Raw genomic sequence first — 26,573 nt, 5'->3', positions numbered from 1 at the left:
CCCATGTTAGGGAAGTTTCCGACTATAATCTCTTCAGATATTTTCTCTGGTCCTTTCTCTCTCTCTTCTCATTCTGAGACCCCTATAATGTGAATGTTGTTGTGTTTAATGTTGTTCCTGAGGTCTCTTAGGCTGTCTTAATTTATTTTCACTCTTTTTCTTTAATCTGTTCTGCAGCAGTGAATTCCACCATTCTGTCTTCCAGGTCACTTATCTATTCTTCTACCTCAGTTATTCTGCTATTGATTCCTTCTAGTGTATTTTTCATTTCAATTATTGTATTGTTTATATCTGTTTGTTCTTTAATTCTTCTAAGCCTTTGTTAAACATTTCTTGCATCTTCTTGATCTTTGCCTCTCTTCTTTTTCTGAGGTCCTGGATCATCTTCACTATTATCATTCTGAATTCTTTTTCTGGAAGGTTGCCTATCTCCACTTCATTTAGTTGTTTTTCTGGGTTTTATCTTGTTCATTCATCTGGTACATAGCCCTCTGCCTTTTCATCTTGTCTGTCTTTCTATGAATGTGGTTTTTGTTCCACAGGCTGCAGGATTGTAGTTCTTCTTGCTTCTGCTGTCTGCCCTCTGGTGGATGAGGCTATATAAGAGGCTTGTGCAATTTCCTGATGGGAGGTACTGGTGGTGGGTAGAGCTGTCTGTTGCTGTGGTATGCAGAGCTCAGTAAAACTTTAATCCACTTGACTGTTGATGGGTGGGGCTGGGTTCCCTCCCTGTTGGTTGTTTGGCCTGAGGCACCCCAACACTGGAGCCTACCTGGGCTCTTTGGTGTGGCTAATGACAGACTCTGGGAGGGCTCACGCCAACGAATACTTCCCAGAACTTCTGCTGCCAGTGTCCTTGTCCCCACGGTGAAACAGAGCACCCCCCTGCCTCTGCAGGAGACCCTCCAACACTAGCATGTAGGTCTGGTTCACTCTCCTGTGGGGTCACTACTCCTCCTGGGTCCCAATGCGCACACTACTTTGTGTGTGCCCTCCAAGGGTGGAGTCTCTGTTTCCCCCAGTCCTGTGAAAGTCCTGCAGTCAAATCCCACTATCCTTCAAAATGTGATTCTCTAGGAATTCCTCCTCCTGTTGTCAGACCCTCAGGTTGGGAAGCCTGACGTGGGGCTCAGAACCTTCACTCCAGTGGGTGGACTTCTGTGGTATAAGTGTTCGCCAGTCTGTGAGTCACCCACCCAGCAGTTATGGGATTTGATTTTACTGTGATTGCACCCCTCCTACCGTCTCATTGTGGCTTCTCCTTTGTCTTTGGATGTGGGGTATTTTTTTTGGTGAGTTCCAGTGTCTTCCTTTCGATGATTGTCCAGCAGCTTGTTGTGATTCTGGTGTTCTCGCAAGAGGGAGTGAGAGCACGTCCTTCTACTCTGCCATCTTGTTTTCGACTCCCTTTGCCCATTTTTAAATCAGGTTATTTGTTATTTTGTTGCCAAGCTGTAAATATTCTTTATATATCTTAGATATTAACCCCATTATCAGATATATGATTTGTAAATATTTTCTCCCATTGCATAGGTTGCCTTCTCTGTTGATTATGTCCTATGATGCATAAAAGTTTTTAATTTTGATGTAATCCAATATATCTATTTTTCTGTGTTGTTACCTGTGCTTTTGGTGTCATAGCAAGAAATTATTGCCAAATACAATACAATTTCATGAAGATCTCTCAAGATTTCTTATAAGTGTTTTATGGTTTGGGCTCTTATATTTAGGTCTTTGATCCATTTTTGAGGTAATTTTTGGACATGGTGTTAGGTAAGGGTGCAACTTTTCTTTTTCCAAAATATTTTTTATAACTAATTTGGCAGCAAAACATGACTTACACTTATTATGAAGCTGTTTATTGTCTTCATATGTGTGAATATTCATACCCTTCACGGCAGAAATATTTGATTTCAAGGTGCTGCCCCAGACTCCACTGGATCTATTACATGAGTTCAAAATCCAAAATTTTCAAAATTCCAAATTGCACCTACCACCAAAAATTTCAGATATATGGGATGGTGGACCTCCAGTACATTTTTCAGTGAATATCAAGTTCTGGAATTTTCAAGCTGGGCGAGACATAGAGTTCCACGTGATGTCATCACGTGAAACTCTATCACCTTATGATGAATAGAGTGAAGCTCAGGGCCATTGTAGGATTAGAGCTGTAACTCAAGTCTCACACCAAACTCAGCAAAAGTGCATTTTGAGTCTGATCATTTTTAAAACAAATTTATGACATAGGTAAAAATGATGCTTAAATGACTTACAGTGGCAGCAAAAAAAGCCAAAAATAATTCTTAAAGCAAGGCAATCAAAATGAATTACATCTATGGTAATAAAATACTTTGAGCTAATGGTTGTAAGTGATTATGTCTAAAGGAGTACAGTAATTAGTCACACAGTATAAGATGCATTATTCGTTTACTTATCCATTCAATAAGCATTTATTAAGCATCTACTAAGTGTCAGAAACGTGCCTAGGAACTAGATAGGCTCTTATAAAAAGTGTGCTTCATGCATTTTATTGGAGTTTTTTGTGTGTTTATTTTAACTCCCAACACATGTTTATTGAACCGTTGCTATGTCTAATGAACCGTAGACTCTGAATCTGGAGATACCTTGCATTAGGTCAAGCAGCATTCCCTCAGTGTTGAGCAAGAGAAGGAGGCTGAAGTCTCGAGGATACAAGATGCCTCTTCTTAGCCTTCTCACCATCTTCTCTGCCCCCTCACTGGTCTGAACCACCATCTTGCGCGCGGGCTACTGCAGTTGCTTTATAACTTGTGTCCCTGCTTCAGCTGTTATTCTCAGAATAGCAGCTGGAGGGAGTTGTTGGAAATTTACATGATCCAGGTCACATTTCCTCAAAACCCTGCCATGATTCCCATCTTCCAAAGAAAAAGAGTACACATCCTTAGGATGGCCTACCAGGCCCCTTCCCCCTCAGGCCTCCCGCCCTCTGCTCTGCCCTCTGCCCAGGCTGCTCCCTCTGCCTGCATCACTCTCCCCAGGAATCTGCATGATTACTACCCCTCTCCTTTGCTCAAGTGAAGCTGCCCTGATGACCTTATTTAAAATTGCCACCCACTCTGCCTCCACCATCCCGCACTCTTGATCCTCCCTTCACAGATCTTCTTTTCACCTTGTAACAAACAGTATAACTTACCTGTTTGTGATGCTTATGGCTGTTGTCTGTTTCTACAAGGGCAGGAGCCTCTTTGTTCACTGATGCCTCCCAAGCAAGCCCTTAGAACAGTGCCTGGCACACGCAGGCACCCTGGAAACCGACGAATGATGAAGAGTGCATCGTGTGACTGCAGTGCACGGTGACAGGTGAAAGGCTTCAGAGGGAGGAACAGATAATTTCTGTGTTCAAGCTTGGCCCCCACGGACCAGCGGTAGGAGGTCATAGAAAGGCTTAAGGGGGTGAGTGTCACGGTCAGGGCTCCACCTGCTCCAGAGCAGAGAGTGGACTAGAGTGGGGCAGGATTAGAGGTGGGAGCGCAGGTGACTCTTACCCACTACCCATTCTTCTTATTACCATTTTTCTCCCTCAGAGTACATTGAGGATCATTCTGTCCAGTGGTTCTGAAACAGGGGCGTTTTTATTTTCTGGAAGACAGTTGGCATTGTTTGGAGACATTTTTGATTATCAACTGGGAGGGTGCTACTGGCATTCCTGAGGCCAGGGGCGCTGCTAAACATCCTAAAATGACATATTGCAATGTTAGACACCTCGACTAAGAATTATCCAGCCCCTAATGTTCACAGTGCCGCAACTGAGAAACCCTGGTATAGAAGGTTCAAAGGACCAACTCTCAAATCTGAAAGCAGCCTTGTTGATGATAGAAACAAAGCAAATATCTTCTGTGGTTCTCCTGGTCCCTTGAGTGCTTCATTGCTCACCTCCACTCCCATCGCATCCATCACCTCTCCCTGTCTGCTCACCTTTGTCCTTTAGGGCCTCCTGCGTCACTGGTGTTCTGAGCAAGCAGAAGCCCTGCAGAGGAACGTGCAGGAGCTGCGGATGGTGAGGTGCACCACCCGAGGAGCGTCGCCTGTTGTTTGCTCAGGCTTGGTGTGGGACGTGGTGTCAGAGAAGCAGAGGCTGACTGTCTGGTTTGTTCTGGTAGTAATTCCCCTGTAAACACTCTGACCGAGCCGGCCTCCTACAAAGACCAGCCTGGGTGTTCCTTCCCTGGGGTGAAGGCAGCGGGCTTGGCAGTGTGTTTCTGTCCTCTGGGGTCCCGTTAGGCTGTGTGGATCCTTCAGTATTCCTGAGGCTATGGGATTTGGGATCCTGAGGAGTGGATTTTGTAGAGAGTATCTGCTGGAAGTTCTCAGGCAGAGAGCCCTTGTAAACAGGAGCAGCAGGCCGTGGGCACTTCATGCTGCAGGCTCGTGGTGCTTTGTGCTAGGCGCTCTGCATGCAGGATCCCGTATTTCCTGCAGCAGCTCTGGGGGTCCCCAGGCACGGCTGGCTCCCGGGGCATGAGCTCTGCCTACTTGCAGGAGGGCCCTACACTTGGTTTAGTGCTTGCTGTCATCATCTTGAAATTCTTTTTTTTTTTTTTTACATCTTTATTGGGGTATAATTGCTTTACAATGGTGTGTTAGTTTCTGCTTTATAACAAAGTGAATCAGTTAAACATATACATATGTTCCCATATCTCTTCCCTCTTGATCTTGAAATTCTTAATCAGTTTTAAACAAGGGGACCTCACATTTCCATTTTGTACTGGGCTCTGTGAATCATAAAGCCACTCCTGTTCCCTGGTCATTGGTGCTCACGAATCCCTGGGGAGATGCCCGCCTTCCCTCCCTCTTGTTTCCCTTAGGTTCCGAACTCTGCCTTCCGCATTACCCTAGGCCACCAGAGCCCCTGGCCCACCTCCAGACTCCTTAGGCACCTCAGCCACCTCCTGCTGGGGGGGGGGGCTGCAGTTTTCCCACACCCCCTCCCAACACTCCCTCTTCCCTCTGAGTGAAATCTCTCTCCCTCTTGTCCTTTTATTACCTTTTACCTGGGGCACTCCTTAGTACTTCACCTTTAATAAGATTAGGTTGGTAGGAGAAGGCCATCATGCTCTCTTGTTTGATCTTTGGTACCATGTCCTGGGTGCGCATCCACAGAGAAGGGAAATACCTTTGTGGGGAAGAGAGTTTGCTCTTGACTGGCACTGCCTGAATCCTCATTTTATCTCCATCACCTGCTCGCTCTGGGACTTGGGGCAAATAAGGTAAACTGTCTGTGCTGTAATTTCCTCATTTATATATTTCCTGTCCCTACCTATGGCCTGGTGCTGTCCGAGGGCCTCCTCCTGAGTTGCTGTGAGCCTTCCTGGGCACATGTGCAAAGCTCTGGGTGCAGGGCTGGGAATGTCTGGGAGAACCGTTCCTGCCTTTACAGAACTTGCTTGTTTGACTCCAAAAGGATTTCTCAAAGTTGCACTTATTTTTGGCTATCTGCTCATCAGGCCTTCAGCTTTCTAATCTACTAGAGTGGAGTTTTCCAACGTTTGGTTGAAGAACCACTGCATTAGAATCAGCCTGGAAATCTGAATTTTCAGCAGTCTGACTAAAGTCTGAGAATGCACACTAGTTTGGGAACAGCTTGATAGTGGTTGGTTCTCAACAAGTGGTTCTCAGCCCTGGTGAGCTAAAAATAACTATGCCCAGCTCCACTCCAGAGCAATTGAGAGGAACTTCTGAGTAGGGTCCAGGCATCCATGTTTTGTTTTGTTTTGTTTTGTTTTGTTTTCGCCCACGCTGCGAGGCTTGTGGGGATCTTAGTTCCCCGACCAGGGATCGAACCCGCCCCCTCAGCAGTGAAAGCACAGAGTCCTAACCACTGGACTGCCAGGGAATTCCCTGGGCATCCCTGTTTTAAAAACACTTTCTATGTAGTTTCTGATGGACAGTAAGTGTTGGAGCAACTGCTCTTGGCCCTTTACCATATATCAGGCCTCGGTGCACCAGATTTAAGAACACTAATAAGTATCAATACCAACCCCCTCCCAGCTGCCAGTCTTCCCTTCTTGGGCCAAACAACTGAGGGAAGAAAAACATTTTATTCCCCAAAGAGTTCTTTTTGTCAGATATAGCCTTTCCTTCTGAGAGTCGGCAGTGCTGGCACGTCAAAATGACCTAGAGGAGTGGGATAGGGAGGGTGGGAGGGAGGCTCAAGAGGGAGGGGATATGTATGCATATGGCTGATTCACTTTGGTGTACAACAGAAACTAACACAGTATTGTAAAGCAATTATACTCCAATAAAGATCTATTTTAAAAAATGGTAACAAACAACATGACAAATAAGTTGTAACACAAGGATGTAACTAAGAGACTCAAGGAAAGGCAAAAGCAGCAACTTCATAGCTCGTGGTGCTGACCCTGCCTGGGGACGGAACCTGACCACACGCACAGCAGGTTGTTCTCCATTGAGATGTGAACTCAATAAAAACCTGCTGGTTAAAAATAATAACAACTGATATTTATTGATTAGTTTCCTAAGTACCAGACACTGGGTCAAGTGTTTAAATATACGATTGCATTGAATCCTCATAACAGGGCTGTGATGTGTGAGTGCTAATATTCTCTGCAATTTACAGGTAGGGCAACTGAAGCTTTGAAAGGTTAAATACTTGCCATGTCACAGAGCTGGGATATAAATCCAGTCCATGTACTTAACCATTCAATGACCTAGTGGAAAATAAGCAATGTCCTTTAGGTCTGTGTTGATACTCATGGACTAGATCTCCCATGCCCAGGTTTCAGAACTGTCACAGAGGGGATTGAAAGGATACTGTTTCCCACTCCCTGGTCTGAATATAAAATCCGGGCAAAGGGCTGGTGAAAATTTGATCTTAGCCTCTAGGATTTTTATGTTGAGGTGGGTGGTTGCTCTCTACTGCCATCTGCTGGCTGTCTGGACCAAGCACAGGCCAGAACCCCACATTTCTCATGGTAGAACGAGCGGCCAAGAAGGCCCCCGTGTCCAAAATGTGCACCCCTCACCAATTCAGCAAAATGCCTTCAGTTCATTCTGTCAAGAGTCTCTGAAACATGCACTTTTTAAGAAGAAAGGAGAATTTCTGTAGTTTAAAATAATTAGGATGGTTTTCCCTGGCTCTTTTCACTCCTGGTGGATTTCTAACCGTAGTCCAGATAATACCTTATATTTGTCTGACTCCCAGAGCAGAAGATAAAGAAACAAAGCCAACTTAATACTTACCAAAGCAATGGTCACCTCGGCCAGTCCGAGGTGACCAATAACATTCCTAAATGGGACGTTATTAGGAAACTTGAATACAGCTCTCTACCCACTGAGGTGTCCTTAGGAAGTCATTCCTTTTTTTAAATTTTAAAAATTTTTTTGTTGCTTAATTCTTATTTATTTATTTTTAACATCTTTATTGGAGTATAATTGCTTCACAATGGTGTGTTAGTTTCTGCTTTATAACAAACTGAATCAGCCACACATATACATACGTTACCATATCTTCTCCCTCCTACGTCTCCCTCCCTCCCACTCTCCCTATCCCACCCCCACCAGGTGGTCACAAAGCACTGAGCTGATCTCCCCACGCCATGCGGCTGCCTCCCACCAGCTATCCACCTCACGCCCAGTAGTGTATATATGTCCATGCCACTCTCCCACCCCGTCACAGCTTACCCCTCCCCCCCCATATCCTCAAGTCCATTCTCTAGTAGGTCTGTGTCTTTATTCCCGTCTTACCCCTAGGTTCTACATGACCTTTTTTTTTCTTAGATTCCGTATATATGTGTTAGCATATGGTATTTGTTTTTCTCTTTCTGACTTACTTCACTCTGTATGACAGACTTTATGTCCATCCACATCACTACAAATAACTCAATTTCATTTCTTTTTATAGCTGAGTAATATGCCTTGTATATATGTGCCACATCTTCTTTATCCATTCATCCGATGATGGACACTTAGGTTGCTTCCATCTCCTGGCTATTGTAAATAGAGCTGTAATGAACATTTTGGTGCATGACTCTTTTTGAATTATGGTTTTCTCAGGATATATGCCCTGTAGTGGGATTGCTGGGTCGTATGGTAGTTCAATGCAATCCCTATCAAACTACCAATGGCATTTTTCACAGAACTAGAACAAAAAATTTCTCAATTTGTATGGAAACACAAAAGACCCCAAATAGCCAAAGCAATCTTGCGAACGAAAAATGGAGCTGGAGGAATCAGGCTTCCTGACTTCAGACTATACTACAAAGCTACAGTAATGAAGACAGTATGATACTGGCACAAAAACAGAAATATAGATCAATGGAACAGAATAGAAAGGCCAGAGATAAACCCACATACATATGGCCACCTTTGATAAAGGAGGCAAGAATATACAATGGAGAAGAGACAGCGTCTTCAATAAGTGGTGCTGGGACCACTGGATGGCTACATGTAAAAGAATGAAATTAGAACACTCCCTAACACCATACACAAAATTATAATGGATTAAAGACCTGAATGTAAGGCCAGACACTATAAAACTCTTAGAGGAAAACATAGGCAGAACACTCTATGACATAAATCACAGCAAGATCCTTTTTGATCCACCTCCTAGAGAAATGGAAATAAAAACAAAAAAAAACAAATGGGACCTAATGAAATTTAAAAGCTTTTTTGCACAGCAAAGGAAACCATAAACAAGACCAAAAGACAACCCTCAGAATGGGAGAAAATATTTGCAAATGAAGCAACTGACAAAGGATTAATCTCCAAAATTTACAAGTCATTCCTATTTTAAATGGTTCTCTGGGAAGTGAGAGTGGCCTAGCATCCTGTCTGTCTCTGTAGGTAGAGCCCTGGGGTCGACTTGTCTGATGTGACAAAATCCAATTTATCTCTTTGAAGAACTGAGTGTTTGTGGAGATCCTGAGCTGGTCTCCAGAGAAAATGTTCACAGCTCATTAGGTTTATGTTGCAAACAATGAAAATGAAACGACTCCTCCCCTGGTTCTCTCTGTCTCCTTCTTCCCCTGCCCCTACTTAGTCAGAAATAATCCATTATCAGTTTAAGTTCATTGCCTTTGCTACATGTAAATCTTCTCCCTTTTGTTGGTTAGTTCAGTGGAAAGCTTTTTTCAAATGAAATCTGCTAGAAAACATAGACTGTGAGTTGTTGAGGGAAAAGCAGGGGTTGGATCCTCAGACTCTGCCTCTCGCCCCTCATTTCCCTGCACTCTCCTTGCCAGGCCCCTGTGGCTCTTTTAGGAATCCAAGAACTCCCTGGACACAGTCTGAAAACACAGTTGGGTGCTGTGTAGCTGGACTGCCTCATCAGTCTAGGCTGAGGTGGAAGGTTCTTTTTTGTTCTAAACCTCTTAAAGACAAAGCAAATATTTTTTAAATGTTAACACATTGATTCCATGTGACGGGTTGTTTGTTATAATATTCTTGACCTTTCTGAATTTGTTCCCCAAACAAGAAGTTAAAAAATAGTGGGGGTGGTGGGGAGAAAAATGTTTGTACGCTGGATCAAATACAGTGCTGGTCCTTTGGGAGAAATTCTGTTTTCAAGCCATTTAGTCTTAGGGGATGGAGGAATACACTGTTGGAGGAAAACGGGAAGAACTGGCCTGTTCATGCTTGTAGTAGTGCCTTGGATGCCAGGCCTGCTTGGAAAGGGTGAGTCTTTAGGACAGTCAATGGAATTATAAAAGGATTGTGCTTTGAGTATTTTGATAACAGTTAAAATATGTAACATTGCTAAGATATATAAGATGTGTATATATATATATAGCTGTATATATGTATGTATATATCATTTTTACTGATATAATTGACATATAACAGTTTCAGGTATACAACATAATGATTATATACAATGTGTGATATATAATATTATATTACATATATTATGTATGTATTATATATGTGTTGTCTATACATAAAGTATATATTTGTCTCAAAGCGATGACCACAATAAGCCTAGTTAATGTCCATCACCACACATAGTTACACATTTTTTTTCTTGTGATGAAAACTTTTAAAATCCACTTTCAAGATACATTAGCTGCTCTCAAATATACATTACGATATTACTAAATGTACATTGTACATATTCATCATGCTGTCCATTACACCCCCAGGACCTATTTATTTTGTAGCTGGAAGTTTGTGCCTTTGACTACCTTCACCCATTTTGCCTACTGTCCACCCCTACCTCTGGCAATCACCAATCTGTTCTCTGTATCTGTGAGTTTTTTGGGTTTGTTTTTACTTTTATATTTTAGATTCCACATAAAAGTGAGATCATACAATATTTGTCTTTCTCTGTCTGACTTATTTTGCTTAGCAGTATGCCCTCAAAAGTCACCCATGTTGTCCCAAATAGCAATAATTCCTTTTTTTGTAGCTGAATGATATTCTATTGTATATGTATGTATCACATTTCTTTATCCATTGATGGACGCTTAGGTTGTTTGCATGTCATGGCTATTGTGAGTAATGTTGCAGTGAACATGGGGGTGCAGATACCTTTTAGAGTTAGTGTTTTTGTTTGCTTCAGAAGCAGCAGTGTTGGATCATACAGTAGTTCTATTTTTAATTTTTGAGGAACCTCCATGGTGTTACCCATAGTGGCTATACCAATTTACATTCCCACAGTGCCCAAGTGTTCCCTTTGCCCCACATTCTTGCCAACACTTGTTATTTCTTGTCTTTTTGAAAAAATAATAGCCATTGTAATAAGTATGAGATAATATCTCATTATGGTTTTTGTTTTTTGTTTTTGTGTTTTTGGCTGCACCCTGCAGCTTGCAGGGTCTTAGTCCCCTGACCAGGGATCAAACCCCTGCCCCCTGCAGTGGAAGCATGGAGTCCTAACCACTGGACCACCAAGGAATTCCCTCATTGTGGTTTTGATTTGCAGTTCTCTGATGATTAGGGATGTGGAGCATCATTTCATGTATCTGTTGACTATCTGTATGTCTTCTTTGGGAAAGTGTCTATTCAGATCCTCTGCCCATTTTTTAATCAGATTGTTTGGGGGTTTTTGCTATTGAGTTGTATGAGTTCTCTATATATTTTGGATATTAACCGCTTATCAGATGTATGATTTGCAAATATCTTCTCCCATTTGGTAGGTTGCCTTACCATTTTGTTGATGGTTTCCTTTGCTGTGCAGAAGCTTTCTAGTTTGATGTAGTCTCACTTGTTTACTTTTGCTTTTGTTGTTTTTGCTTTTGGTGTCAGAGCCAAAAAATTATAGCCAAGACTGATGTCAGAGAGCTTACCACCTATGTTTTCATCTAGGAGTTTTATGTTTTCAGGTCTTATATTCAAGTCTTTAATCCATTTTGAGTTTATTTTATATGTTTCTTTTGCATGTGGCTGTCTAGTTTTTCCAACACCATTTATGGAAGAAACTGTCCTTTCCCTATTGTATATTCATAAAATGAATATACATATCTCTGCTTACAAATGTCTGGCTCCTCCTTAGAGTGCAAAATCCATGAGGGCATGAGCCTGGCTTGTTTACTGTTCAGGCTCCAGTCTTGGGCATGTAATAGGTGCTCAATAAAAATTTTTTGTATAAATAAATGAATATATCCCTCCTTCTTTGAAGGGTCTCATTGAGGGTGGAGATGTTGTCTTTTATTTCTTGGTATCTCCAAGACTTGAGAAATGTTTGTGATTTGAATGTTTTATTTTATTCATTCATCAATTCTTATTGAGCATCTACCACATGCCAGACTCTGTGCTAGGTACTGAGGATACAGCAGTGTATAAAACTGAGAAAACGCTTGTTTTCACAGACATTAGTGAGAGGAAATGGACAATGAATATAATAAACTAGTAAATTCTTTAAATTTTTTTGCCAATTTTGGAATATAATTAATATCCCTATTTACTTCCTATTTCTGAAGAACAAAGTATTATACCTTTCCTGTAATAAAATTGTAGATGATGCAAAGCCTGCTGGGGAGACAACAAATTCACCCCCTTCCTAGAGAAAATAAGAACATGTTAATAATAAGGCATGGGAAAAAGATAAGGATGAGAAAGGGACAGTAGCAAAACGATTGTTTCCTCCTTAGCTGAGCTTCCTGCCCTGTCAGTCTGCCATCTTATCCCGACTGCTTTCCCCACACATCTGTCCTTTTCAACCTTGAAAGCCCGTCGTGATGTTTGCAGTGGAGGATTTTGAGTGACCCTGAACTAGCCGTTGCCAAGGTATCCCTACTTAACTACTCACAGCAGGAATAATAAATCTGCCTGTGTGCTGTCTCCTTCCATTTCAAGACACATAACAATGAATTCAGAGCAGGAAGTAAAGAGAGTTATCTCATGTAATAATAGCCTTGTACCTTAAAAAAAAATACTTTTTGTAAACAAATTCATTATCTCATTGGATACTTTCAAGACCACAGTGAGTTGAGATGAGGATTTCAGGAACTTCCCTGGTGGCGCAGTGGTTAAGAATCCGCCCGCCAATGCAGGAGACACGTGTTTGAGCCCTGGTCCAGGAAGATCGCACATGTCACAGAGCAGCTAAGCCCGTGCACCACAACTACTGAGCCTATGCTCTGGAGCCCGTGAGCCACAATTACTAAGCCTGTGTGCCACAACTACTGAAGCCCGCGTGCCTAGAGCCCATGCTCCACAACAAGAGAAGCCACTGCAATGAGAAGCCCGTGCACTGCAGTGAAGAGTAGCCCCCGCTCACCGCAACTAGAGAAAGCCCACACACAGCAGCGAAGACCCAACACAGCCAAAAATAAATATTAAAAATAAATGAGGATTTCAGTTATGGTGTCCAGATACCCCCAATTAAACCTTATATTGTCCCATCATTTGTCCTGGATTTTTTTTAACAGACTTTATTTTTTTTAAAGCAGTTTTAGGTTCACAGCAAAGTTGAATGGAAGAAGGTACAGAGATTTCTCATATACCTCTGTCCTCATACACACACAGCCTCCCTATCAACATTGCCCACCAGAATGGTACATTGGTTACAGTGGATGAACCTGCATTGACATATCATCACCGAAAGCCTATAGCTCACATTAGGGTTCACTGTTGGTGTTGTATATTCTGTGAGTTTTGACACATGTATAATAACATATACCTACCATTATAAGTCCTATGGAGTTTCATGGCCCTAAAAATCTTCTGTGTGTCTGCCTATTTGTCCCTCTGTCCTAGACCTTTCATTCTGTGATAAAGTGTCATTATAATTTTAGATTTGAAAATATTTTTGATAGAATTATTTAATAGGTTTTTCAGTATAGTAAAGCTGCTTTCTTGGTTAATAAATATTTTACAAACTTATGTAAATTTAATAATTTCTAGAGCCTACTTTTACTTGCAGAGGGGTCCTGATTTGGATGATAAATTACATGGTCTCCATAATTACAATCTGCATTTAAGGGGAGAAAAACTGGTCCCCAGAGAAAAGGGGACTCTCCCTGGTATGTCTGGCCAATCGGGTGTAGAGGAGGACTGAAGTCCAGGTGCTTTGATTTCTGGCACTTTCTACACAAAAGACACAGCCAGACGTGGAGACAACTCAGATCTCAAAGCTTATCACATCCTTAAGTAGTTTAAAGTTATGAAAGTGGGATTGCTTCTGCATTTCTAATTCAGACGTGAGAAAATTCACTATGTACGTAAATAATGTAGCCGGTGAGGAATAGAACAGACTGAGAGAAGCCCAGATCAACACGCAGGCAGGCAAGTGGGGATCTGCCTGAAGAGGATGGAATAATACGGAGGAAGGTTGGGTTTAAAAGGGAGTACTGTGCTCTTAGAGAAGATTCCATAAATCGTTAAGTCAGTGAGGAAAAACATCTTCAGATGTTTGATGGTATTCTGAGACTGAAATTAGAGTTTCATTTGCATATTTCTGGGACACGGGTGCATCTATTTATCCAGCAGAATGAGTCTAGGTTCTGATCAAATACATACTGAACTTGCCTAATATGATAATCAACCGTCCTGTAGTATCACCCACGTATAATTTTATTACAGTGTTAGCATCCTAAAGATTGAAGTGATTATTAACTTTTCCATAGCAAATCAGAAGGAAATTGTTTCAAAGAGGGTTAGGTTTTCATAAAGACCAATTCCTGTTCTTATATTCACTTTAAGGTGTTGTATTTAATATAGACGCTGCTGTAGAAACACAGTTAGCCTAAGTCAGACAGGAAAGAGCAATCACTCCTTTACAAAATAAATCACAAGGGGTCGGGGGAACAACTAACACACAGAAGGCAGTGGTCAATAACATAGGGTGGTGTGTGGAGTTGATTCTCCACCCCCAGGCATTGTTCAGATGTGTTGCCTTAGGTGCTATCCCGGTGACAGGGTATTAACTTTAGGTGTTTTATTTGTGAATGGTGTGGAGATATGCGTTTATTTTATTCGTTTATTTTCGTCAGGCCTCTCTATCCGGAGTGTGTGCTGGAAAGCAGACCGCCTTCTAGCAGGGACCCAGGACAGCGAGATATTTGAAGTGATCGTGCGAGAACGGGACAAGCCAATGCTGATCCTGCAGGGCCACTGTGAGGGGGAGCTCTGGGCTCTGGCCCTGCACCCCAAGAAGCCGCTGGCTGTGACAGGCAGCGATGACCGCTCTGTCAGGTGAGGCCCCAGAAGTGGGGGCTGTAACCTCACTCACCTCCCTGGGATAACAGATTCATTTAGCCCAAATTTGTTTATTACTTTCAGAGAAGGATAACCCACAGTGCAGAACCTCACAATTTCCAAACAGAATGTTAAGCCATTTTGCTTAACAACAGTTGGCTTCTTGACCTTTTCTTGTTGCTATCTTTCTTTGGCTCCATCTTAAGTCAAGAAAATTGTTCTTAGAAGTGAAAATTCACTACTGCTGGTTAGATTGGCCTCCAGGTCTCTTCCAGCGGAAGATGTAAGCTGAGTGCACTCATCTGTGATAAGATCACGTTTCTTCCTGTACCTTCGGTCCTGCTGGAGGCAGCCTGGCAGTTTCACAGCTGAGTCACTCATCATCAGTTTAGTCACAGACTAAGCATCACCAAGAGAACTGAAATTCTGATTTTCAGAGTCGTCCTTAGCACGTGAGTCATTAATTCTTTCTTTGCTCAAAATTCCCTGTGAGAATTTACAATGTCTTCAGATCAAAGGAAAGTGGGGGTTCCTAAGAAAATAGGCCCATTTTTTTAGGGCCCCAAGTGTTCTCACTGTGGATCACCTGTTATTTGAGAACATGACAGTAGTAACATGAGCAAAGTGATTATGCCTCCACTGTTCTTGAGACTGTTGAAAGACTGATTTGAAAGTGTGAGATGAAGACTATTCCACTGATTCCAGTATTTCCGTACTGCTGAGCTTTAAGTGCGCTCAGCAACAAGCAGGCCAGAAAGAGAGTCCGTGACAGTGAGAGGAAGAGACTGATTGATATTCAGTTGATGGATTACTGCTTCTGGGTTTGAATAGCTAAAGTGGAGCACCGTATACTAGACTAAAGGTCACTGCTCCCCCCCCCGCCCTTATTCTGTATGTTTGTGAATTGAATCCAGATGCAATGGGTATACTCATTAGAAAAGCATAAATCCAAAGATAAAACCATTTTTGAGTTTCTACTGAGCACTAAAGCCTCATCAATCTAAAAATCAGTGAAAACGATTACAATTTTCTCTTCATGTGACATAAATGTTTATTTGGCTTTTAGTTCTCTACACTCACTTCCTCCTCCTCTCTTCCTTTTCCTTCCATTACTCTGAGCCAAACCAATGCCAAGTTATTCAGACACCCAAGAAACTCGATTCATACCCATCCAGATATAAGGGATTTCAAGAAAGTTTTTGGCTTTTATATTTTAACAACTGTGTTGAGTCTTAGAATTGCAAAGAGCCCTTACTGCCAGAATTTGTATTACTTTCCTTAACCATTAATTTGGCTAAAGTTTTAAATGGCATTTTTACACTGAGTTTTGAAATGTAGGAAGGGTATAAGTCATAATTTCTTGATAAAGATTAGCTTAGCGGCTTTATAAGATTAGTGCAGTTTGCTGAGGAGTGATGGTTTCTTCATGCTAGTCAAGCAAAGCTTACATTGCTTAAAATAGTACAAGGCTAAAAGCAGCGTGAGATTATGAATAATGGACAAGGTATTGAAAGCATACCGTACGCTTTAGGCTGAACAGTGCAGGCTGCCTAAGGGATAAACTATTCACGGCGCAGCCCTGCATTGCAAGGCGCATGCCACCATCCCTCCTGAGGGCGGAATGCATTTAGAGAAATTGCACCGCATTTGACTTATTCGTGGTTCTTTATGACAGGACTTAGATTCTCAGACCCCCTCGCAGATACTGTTGTTTGCACGTTATGAGAAGACTGTCTTCAGAGTAGTAACAGAGAGAGGTCAGATGCCGCAATTGCGTCTCACATGGAAACCCTTATTTGGGTCTTCAAATGTTTAGTTCGTGTTCTCTCAGTTTGAGGTGCCTGGATTAGGTGTTCCAAGGAGCTGCTGAAGATTCTGTGAGTGGCACTTGCACTTGACCTCTGTTTCTCCAGCAGTAGCTGTGCTCATCAGCCAGGGGCACGGCGAAGCATCCCCCGCCGCCCCGGCCCCAACCAAGAGGGGACCCATCAGCAGTGGGGCGCCCAGGTTGCTCGTGAGGAGTGACAGCATATGAGTGTGTACAGCCAACTTTGGAACCATCCTGGGCAGGGGTATCATTCGTTCTTCTCCATCTAAAATACTTCTTGCTCAGGAGGCCAACAAATGTAATGTGTATTTCAATCTGTATGTGCTTACATAACACAGTTACTAGAATGGAACTCGTTTTTTTTTTTTTAAAAAAAAGCAATAACAGCATCTAGTAGTACTTCTTATCCTATAAGTGTTATTAACAGCCATTGGTATAAATCCAGAACAATTTTTTATCTCCAAAGTATAATTTTGTGTGAAGTAGTGTTTAAAATTTCCTTATTTTATGAATCTCAAAATCTTTGGAAATGTTATCTCATTTTATATTTCTTGCTGGGTATTTCAAATGGTGAGACTCACATAAAGATAGACTAAACACTTTCCCAGATTCCCAGACATGCCAAGAGGAAGGACACTGGTGTGAGGTTACTGCAGTCTTTCTTGTTATTATCTCAGTGGTGAACAGGCCTTCGGCCTTGGGCTGGCTGATGACTATGAGAAGTTGTTTTGTTTCGTCTTTGACTTTGAATTGTGCTTAGGCTGTGGAGCCTGGCAGACCATGCCTTGATCGCCCGCTGTAACATGGAGGAAGCGGTTCGTAGCGTTGCTTTCAGCCCCGATGGATCTCAGTTGGCCCTGGGCATGAAGGACGGATCTTTCATTGTTCTCCGAGTCAGGCATGTACTGATACTGAAAATGACATTAGAGATATTCTTTTGTTAAAATTAATTCTCCTGGTCAGAATGTATGCCAGGACCTTAGGAAAAATGCATTTACTGTTTTCAATAGGAGCACTGTAGATTCACAACCGCCTGTCTATAGTTACAAAATCCAAACACTCTGAGCGTCCGAAGTTCTTTGGTAACTTGTTTGGCAGCACTGCCTGACCCAATGAACTGGATGTACGATTGTTTACAGTCTGTTAATCTCTTAGTAGGGATAGTCATGTATCATCTGATTTGCTGCAAAAATATTAATGTGTTCAAAAGGGGTTGCTGTCTTAACTCCTACTGGGGATGTTACATAATAGATTGTATGCAAACCTTCCTAAAATCCAATGAATGATAAACTCCCAAGCTTGTCTGGTCCCAGGGGTTTTAGATAAGAGATTATGGGCTTGTAATAAGCCAAGAAAAGAGGAAGAAAGAAGAAAGCAGCCTCCAAACAGCACTAAATTTTTAACGGTAAACTTAAGATTTTTCTACCTATAATCACCAATAAAATGGAACATTTCATATTTATCAACCTCCTATATTATTTCTACTGGAAAAAAATTATGACCCACCCTTGTAATTATTTGAAAACATTGGTTATTCTTTTGGATTACACATTTTGTGATTACAGAAAGTAAATGTAGCTGTAGATTAGATACTGCATCTCTCACACACAGCAAGTTCTATATAGCTCTTGGCATGGTTTATTACACTAAATTCTCATCACCAGCCACACAACTTATTACCAAATGGGTGGGCAACATTTTCTTTCTTTGCTTAGCGATGTGTGAAAAGATAGCTAATTACCAAATTTTCTTTTTGATGGATTTCCCAAGCTAAAAAACAATCCCCCACACCTATTTTATGGCATTATAGTAAACTATAATGCTATTAGTAAGTGATGCAGCAGGTATGAGAAATTATTATGTGGAAGCAAATATTTGGCATTATTTATGCATTCAGTTCATTTTAGAGTTGATGAAGGCATCATTACTAGTTCAGGGGACCTGCTAGTCATAATCTTGTCTTATAGCTATGGGGGAAAAGCCTCAGTGAGCTTTCAAATAAGAGTAGAAATTCTTACCAGAAACTTATCAGAAAGGATATGGAATATTCCAGTGATTCAATGTAGGCATTATTGACCTTTCATAGTGAAAGTTAAATAATTACATAAAAATTCAACATTAAAAAAGTAGTTTTCCTCTTCTGCTTTTTGAACTTGCTCTTTTTACAATAAGCATCAAGCTTAACAGTCACTGGTTTCTTGTTCTTAAAGTATTAGAAAGATAGTTTATTTTTATGTTAACCTTGATATGTTTTACCTTTCTCTGTGACATATTTTTAAAACAATTTTACAAACCCCAAATTTTAATAAAAAGTTTTAGAGAAAAAGAATACGTATAATTGAACATGAAAGCAAAAATGCATTTCATTAAAATTGTTTTGTTTTTTACTTTGGGAGCCCAAAATATTATTTAAAATGTTTAATTTCTCCTACATTGGCCATGAACTAAATAATATTTTATATCTTTCCATAAAAGTTAATTCTGTAATTCCTGTAGTTTTTCTCTCCCTTTCAAAGTAATTTTTTTCTGTGGCACACAGATTTTAAAACATGACTTGGGGTTCCTATCTCTAGATTTGCTGCTTATCGCTTTGCTTTTCTATTCTTATAGAGATATGACAGAAGTGGTTCATATCAAAGATCGAAAAGAAGTCATTCACGAAATGAAATTTTCTCCAGATGGTTCTTATCTGGCAGTGGGATCCAATGATGGCCCAGTAGATATCTACGCTGTCGCCCAGCGGTATAAGAAAATAGGAGAATGCAACAAGTCTCTCAGTTTCATCACACACATCGACTGGTCTTTGGATAGTAAATACTTGCAAACTAATGACGGTGCCGGAGAACGGCTGTTCTACAAAATGCCATGTAAGTCACAAGGGCGATGAATGTTTGTACAAAGCGCAACTCTGAGCCATGGCAGAAAATTTATGAGGATATTCTTAGGACCTCAGGGCAAGGAATGTTTTCTGAAACAAGACCCTCAAACCACAAACTCTCAAAGAACAGATTCATAAATTGGAACACATTAAAATAAAAAATTATTGCACAGCAAAAGAGACCACGATGGGCATAAATACTTGGAATTGTTATAATGGACAAAGGATATACATGAACAATACAAGTTTGAACTGCACCAGTCTACTTCTGTGCAGATTTTTTTAGTTGTAACTACTACAGTACTACATGGTAGGAGGTTGGTTGAATCTGTGGTTGTGGAACCATGGATGCAGAGGGTCAACTCTAAGTTATACATGGATTTTCGACAGCATGGAGAGTTGGTGGCCCTAGCCCTCAAGTTGTTCGAGGGTCAGCTGTACACCTATAATATATAAAGAACGCCTAAAGATAAGCAAAAGGAAAAAATACTAGGAAAGTACTAAAAAAAATACTGAAGATTTGAGGATCACAGTCAACTACTATGATTGCTTTCGTCTCTTTTGTGTCCTTCATAATTGGAAGCCCTTATACGATTATTTGGTGAAATGTGCTCATTGGGATTTAAAAAACCCACAAATTTTATTTGTAACCCTCACTATAACTTCTATATGAGATTTATCTTATTCATCTTATTTATATAATACTCATTTAGTAACATTTAATCTGTGATGTTAAAATGTCATAAATAAAAGATAGATTTCTGTATTACAGTTTTTGATTAATGATTTTTTATAATGTAAAAGGAAAAATTTGATATTTAACATGAATCTTGACCGCAAAGAATTATATTTTAATTTTGTATTGAAAAATCAATTTTACCATAAAACAAGGTGTGACATATCTTCAACATTTTTAATAGTCTCTGCCCTATCAATTCATCAGTATACCTTTACTAGGTACATATTTCTTTGTGTCTACTTTCTCTGCTTGACAGTATTTCGTATATATTTTCATATGTGAAAAAATATGGAAGACATTTTTGTCGTTTGCAGAAACAAAGTAACACCCTACTCAGTGATATCAAAGATACCAGTGTTATCTTTGCTGGTACACACAGTGCAGATCCAAATATCTTTGTAGAGGTGGGATTTTTCTCTTGTGAATTACTTCCTTGGACTATATTCTTTAAAGCAGGAACACTGGATCCAAGACTGTGTTCAGACTATAAACTCTCCGATTCTGTGGTCTTCATGATGGATTTTTATATAATGCTGTGTTAGAGTCTAGAATTGCCAATTTGACGGTGCACCAGTAATGTACAAGAGCATCTATTCTCATAGTTTCTTTATTTGAAAATATTTGTTATTTTTGAGGGGGAAAGTATGAGGTAATACACTTAATTGTCTTGATTTTGAATTTTTAAATTGTGCATGACTAAGCATTTTTCCAAGCTTTTCCTTATCCATGGGCTTCCTCCTTCTTGTGCTCCCTGGGGACGTCCCTTACCAGCTGCTGGTGAAAACTGGGTATTGTGCCCCACACATAAGACCATACCTAGAACAATTGTCAGGACTATTTTCCCCAGCTAATTACATTTATTTCATCAAAATTTGGTGGATTTTCATTGTCTAGCACTTTAAAATTTAAATAGAAAATCTATTCATTTTTTCCACTAATTAATTGAGGCTGACTTCTAAAAAATCACTTCTGTGGTTCCTTGAATTATGAAAAGTAGGAGTTCAGAATAAACTCTTTAAAAACCTGGCAAAATGTTAGTAACTAAATATGATAATATATAATTTAATAATAGTCATTTCATCAATAACACAAAGCATAATATCATCTGTATCTAAATAATTAAGGTCAAGTAAATATCAGTAGTTTAAGACATTAGATTTAGTACCATGATCATTTTCTTTCTCCTATCGGAGTTTTGAGCATGTGCTTCCTTTAAACCCTGCTAGAAAAAAAAATCACCATTTGGGGAAAGAGATTAGAATTTATAGTTTCCTTGGTTTATAAACATTTTAAAACAAAGGTTTTAGACCTCTATGAGAAAAATGAATAAAGTAAATTAGGATATGATTTTATTTAAATGTAACATTATATTAAAATTTATTGATTATTTTCAGCTGGGAAGCCTTTAACAAGTAAAGAAGAAATCAAAGGGATTTCCTGGGCCTCCTGGACATGTGTGAATGGCCCAGAAGTGAGTGGGATTTGGCCAAAATACACTGATGTCACTGACATCAACTCAGTGGATGCAAATTACAACAACTCAGTACTGGTGTCTGGAGATGATTTTGGACTGGTTAAATTGTTTAAGTTTCCTTGTCTCAAGAAAGGTAAGGCCAAAAGAAATGTTTCTTTGAATGAAGATTTGATCTAGAATATACATACAGTATAATTAAGGCTTATTTTCTTGATGTCTGTTACTGCAGACTATTCATTTTATCTTTATATTTACTCTAACATTTTTCAATAGAAAGTCTGCTATCTTCTGCTTTTGACATTCTGAAATGTGGTTTTGCAAATTTAAGTCAGCATTTGTTAACAGAGATGTTACTCAACATTTCGTGGTTCATAAACTTCATGTTTTAAACAAGTTGTATTCTATTTTATTTATATATACATAAATATAATAATTTAAATTACATGTTACATTAAAATATTGTAACTAAAATTCTTTTATGTGTTACACCTAATTGTGCTTATACATAGGAAGCAAAGCAAATCCTTATAGACATATTTAAAATAAAATCTGGAAGTGATTGTTGCGGTGATAATACAGTTTGTGGGCCCCTTATGATAGCACTAATTTTGCACACCAGACTTACGTAACTGGTGAAATTTTTTTATTGAAGTATAATTGATATACAATGTGTTCATTTCTGCTGTACAGAAAGTGAATTAGTTATACAAATATATACACTCTTTTTAAAATTCTTTTCCATTATGGTGTATTACAGGATATCTAATATAGTTCCCTGTGCTGTATGTTAGGACCTTGTTGTTTATCCGTTCTGTATATTAATAGCTTGCATCTGCTAATCCCAAACTCCCAATCCATTCCTCCCCCAACCCCCTCCCCCTTGGTAACCACAGATCTGTTCTGTGTGTGAGTCTGTTTCTGTTTGGTAGATAAGTTCATTTGTGTCATATTTTAGATTCCACATATAAGTGATATCATATGGTATTTGTCTCTTTCTGACTTGCTTCACTTAGTATGATAATCTCTAGTTGCATCCATGTTGCTGCAGATGGCATTATTTCATTCTTTTTTATGGCTGAGTAATATTCCATTGTATATACGTACCACATCTTCTTTATCCATTCACCTGTCAATGGACATTTAGGTTGCTTCCCTGTCTTGGCTATCATGAATAATGCTGCTGTGAACATTGGGGTGCATGTATCTTTTTGAATTGTAGTTTTGTCTGGACATATGCCCAGGAGTGGGATTGCAGGATCATACGGTAACTCTATTTTTAGTTTTTTGAGGAATCTCCATACTGTTTTCCATAGTAGCTGCACCAACAATGCAGCAGGGTTTCCTTTTTTGCACACCATCTCCAGCATTTGTTATTTGTAGATTTTTTAATGATGGCCATTCTGATCGGTGCGAGGTGGTACCTCATTGTAATTTTGATTCGTATTGCTGTAATAATTAGAAATGTTGAGCATCTTTTCATGTACCTGGTGGCCATCTGTATGTCTTCTTTGGAAAAATGTCTATTTAGATCTTCCGCCCATTTTTTGATTGGGTTGTTTGTTTTGTTATTGTCGAGTTGTATAAGCTGTTTGTATATTTTGGAAGTTAAGCCCTGTTGGTTGCATTATTTGTAAATATTTTCTCCTACTCTGTAGGTTCTTTTCATTTTGTTTATGGTTTCCTTTGCTGTGCAAAAGCTTGTAAGTTTGATTAGGTCCCATTTGTTTATTTTTGCTTTTGGGAGACTGATAACTGGTGAAATTTTTGAGAGAGTTTGATTCAAAACAACTGTTTCTGCCCTTGCATTTTATTATTTTGTTTTATTGTTGTTAAAATCTTGTCACTTCAATTTTTCTGGCACTGTCAGGCTTTGTAGAATGTGACTGAATTAATCATGTAATGACCCTGTCCTCTTCTTCCTTCAAAAGTTTAGGCAAAGCCCATACACAGGCTTTTCTGAGACTCCCTGCCTGCACCCTGAAAATCTGATCAGCAGTAGGGATATGCTGTTGCCTGAAAACCCTTTCACTTGAACAGTTTTTAGAATAAGCAAGGAAAGGGATTGAAAATGTCATCAGAAAGTCATTTTCAACTAACTGGCAGTTTTGAAGCAGTGACAATCATGGTAAAAAAATTGAACATAAAATGCATAGCAAAACCACCATCACTTCCACTTGACAAAATGACCATCAGATTAAAATGCTTGAGGCACAACATTACCTCAACCTGCCTAATTCAAACTGTTCTCTTTCTCCATAATGGGTCTTTTGAGTAATAGGGCATGTCTTGTTAAATTGAGTAATGTACTTGCAGAAGTTAGGCAACCAGAAGGTATCTGGATATTCAGGAATCAGAAGAAATATCATGAGGGTCAGAAGCAATACTATTGGTATCAAGTATCAGGACTTGGGAATTCAGTGAGAGTTGGTATTTCCTATAAGTCATTGAGCCTTGTAGGATAGACTTGGGTCTAGAAAATAGCAGTGGAGATGTAGATCTTGGATTAGCTTATTAGGATGGGGGAGGCAGGTAGGGAGGTACAGTGAGTAGTGCTGTTTGTCAAAATGAGATACCCTTATATGTAAAACAACCCTGAGGAGGAAGGCAGCCAGGAGACATCTGAATGAACAAGGAGACACTGACAGCCAGAGCGACAGTATGGTGAGAGCAATAAAACCCACCTCAACAATCTGCATAAGTATCCATGTCCTCATAGCAAACTGACTTGTTCTACTTTTCATGACACATTGTTTATACATCTTGCAATTTGCCTCAGAGTCATTTAGGCTCTTGGAGCCTTTTTGTGCTAAAGCTACTGGTGGAGAAGTTTATAACAGAGTGTTGCTGATGAGAATGGTAACAGTTGGTGGAACTTGTCTCCGTATAACCAAGGTACAAGTATTCCCCCAACTTTTGAACCTGTAAACACCCAAATATTAGCAGGGGCTGATGACTATGAGAAAGTGTGGAGACTGAGTAAACATTATAGTTTTCCATTGTGATTAAATAAAACTCACAAGTTAATTGACACATTTATGATTATGTGTGCATAGTATTCTTTTGCATAATAATTAGACATAAGTGTTCTGCAGTTAATGAAAATGACTACAATTCATATTATTTTTATATAGCTGAACCAATTTGTTTTCCTCATTTCCTTTTGACAGTTTTCAAATCTTAAAATAATTAGGATCAATACTGATAATTTTCCCTGATGTCATTTAGAGTACATCCTGTTTGACCATCACCCTCCAGACACTGACATGAGGTAAAATTCAAAGCCTTGCTCATTGGCATTTGCCACATCTTAACACCCTTGGCATCTACCCACGCTCCTAGGGGAGGCTCAAGGCCGAGGATCTCCATGTTTCACTTGTGTGCTGCCATTCCATTAATCCTTCACACACACACACACACACACACACACACACACACACACACACACACACACACACACAGTCCTTGAACAACTACCTCCTATGGCAAGTGTCCGAGATACTGTAAGACTTGAGTTGCAGAAACCCTAGACCTTGGAGGGGAAAGTGCTGGCCTTCAGTATAGCTTGGATGAGCTTGATGGAGGAACAGAAAGGTCAGTGTGTCTAGAGCATGATGAACGAGGGGAGAGCTGTGCACTCCAAGGCTGGAACGGCAGTAGGGGCCAGGCATGAAGAGCCTTGAAGCAACTGTTAGAAATGTGGGTCTTATTCTAAGTGCAGTGGAAAACTGTTGAGGGTTTTAAATGGAAGACTGACATGAGCAATTTAAGTTTTTAAAATACCACTTTGATATTGTGTGGGATGGAATAGGGAAGGGGAGGCTTCAAGTAGAGAGATTATTGCAAGAGCCCAGGTAAAAGATGATGTGACTTGGACAAAGTTGTCAGGAACAGACCTGAAGAGAGGTGGTTGAGATTAGGAAACAGTGTCAAGGTAGAGCTGAAGGTCTTGCTGATGGATTGGGTGTGGGAGTAGAGGGAAAGAGAGGAATTGAGGAAAACTCCTAAGTTTTAGATTTGAGCAATGGGGTGGATGGTAGCACCATCTATAGAGATGGGAAAATGAGAAATGAAAAGGTTTTGTGTTTGTGTGTGTGTGTGTGTGTGTGTGTGTTTTATAGTGGTAACAGAGTAGGAGGGGAAGGGGAAACTCCTGGTTTTTCTGTGATAAGTTTGAGGCGCCTATTAGACATCCAAGTGGGCATAGCACACAAGCTGTCAGCACTCTTGGGAGACTTCAGGGTTGGAGATGAATGTTTCGCAGCTGAGGGAATATCAACAGTATTTAAAGCCAAGGAGAAAGAATCAATAGAGAGGAGATGAGGGCTGAGCCTTCCTTAGGGTCCAGAGAATAAAGGGGGGCCTTGTAGAGTCACTCAGTGTCCTAAGGAAAACCTTGGAAGAGATGGATGTAGCCTTCATTTTTTCAGTAAATATGTACGTGCTATTCTAGAGGCTGGAGATATGTCAATGAATAAAACAAGCACAAGTCCCTGGAGCTCTTGTTTTACTGAGGGGACCTAGTCAATAAACAAGACAATATAAACACATCTGATGGTGAGAAGTGCTGTGATGAAAAATAAAGCAAACAATGGGAGTAAAGAGCACTCAGGTCGGGCAGTGTAGTATTGCTGTTTTAAGTAGGATGGTCAAAGCAGGGCTCACTGATAGTTTCATTTGACTAGAAACCTGAAGGAGATAAGAGAACCAGCCATTCAGAGATGCAGGGAAAGAGCATTCCAGACTAAGGGAACACAAGTGCAAAAGCCTAGAGGCAGAAGAGGGCCTGGCATGCAAAAAGGCCAGTGAGCGTAGAGTAGAGCAAGGAGGGAGAGAGAGGAAGAATTATCAGAGAGATAAGGCCTAAATATTGATGACACTAATGCTTTTGCAGGTTCTACTTCCAGCCTCCCAATGGTGTATGAGCTAGCTATTGCTGTAAAACAAATTCCCCTCCCTCCCAAATTTAGCAGCTTAAATCAATAATAATTTATTTTCTCACAGTTTTGGAGGGTCAGGAATT

The 26,573-nt window shown here is 40.2% G+C and overlaps 2 protein-coding genes across 2 annotated transcripts in view; both read left to right on the top strand.

Annotated features, from left to right (window-relative positions):
• Positions 1 to 17,251, top strand: part of LOC149747750 (echinoderm microtubule-associated protein-like 6) — a 54,679-nt gene extending 37,428 nt beyond the window's left edge. The window contains exons 4-7 of the mRNA XM_089922491.1: positions 3,968 to 4,125; positions 4,261 to 4,445; positions 14,430 to 14,631; positions 17,140 to 17,251. Of these exons, the coding sequence (XP_089778617.1) occupies positions 3,968 to 4,125; positions 4,261 to 4,445; positions 14,430 to 14,631; positions 17,140 to 17,251 (657 nt within the window). The remainder of the gene's footprint in view (positions 1 to 3,967; positions 4,126 to 4,260; positions 4,446 to 14,429; positions 14,632 to 17,139) is intronic.
• Positions 17,252 to 17,265: 14 nt separating this feature from the next.
• EML6 (EMAP like 6) overlaps positions 17,266 to 26,573 on the top strand; it is a 126,969-nt gene continuing 117,661 nt past the window's right edge. The window contains exons 1-3 of the mRNA XM_089922490.1: positions 17,266 to 17,360; positions 19,073 to 19,329; positions 21,474 to 21,686. Coding sequence (XP_089778616.1) covers positions 17,266 to 17,360; positions 19,073 to 19,329; positions 21,474 to 21,686 — 565 coding nt within the window. The remainder of the gene's footprint in view (positions 17,361 to 19,072; positions 19,330 to 21,473; positions 21,687 to 26,573) is intronic.

Source organism: Delphinapterus leucas, chromosome 13 (genome assembly GCF_059928025.1).
Source record: "Delphinapterus leucas isolate spDelLeu-1000000601 "Yukka" chromosome 13, BTC_Dleu_Yukka2, whole genome shotgun sequence".
NCBI lineage: Eukaryota > Metazoa > Chordata > Mammalia > Artiodactyla > Monodontidae > Delphinapterus > Delphinapterus leucas.
Note: the sequence above shows the minus strand (reverse complement) of the source record. Positions and strands in the feature narration are given on the sequence as shown.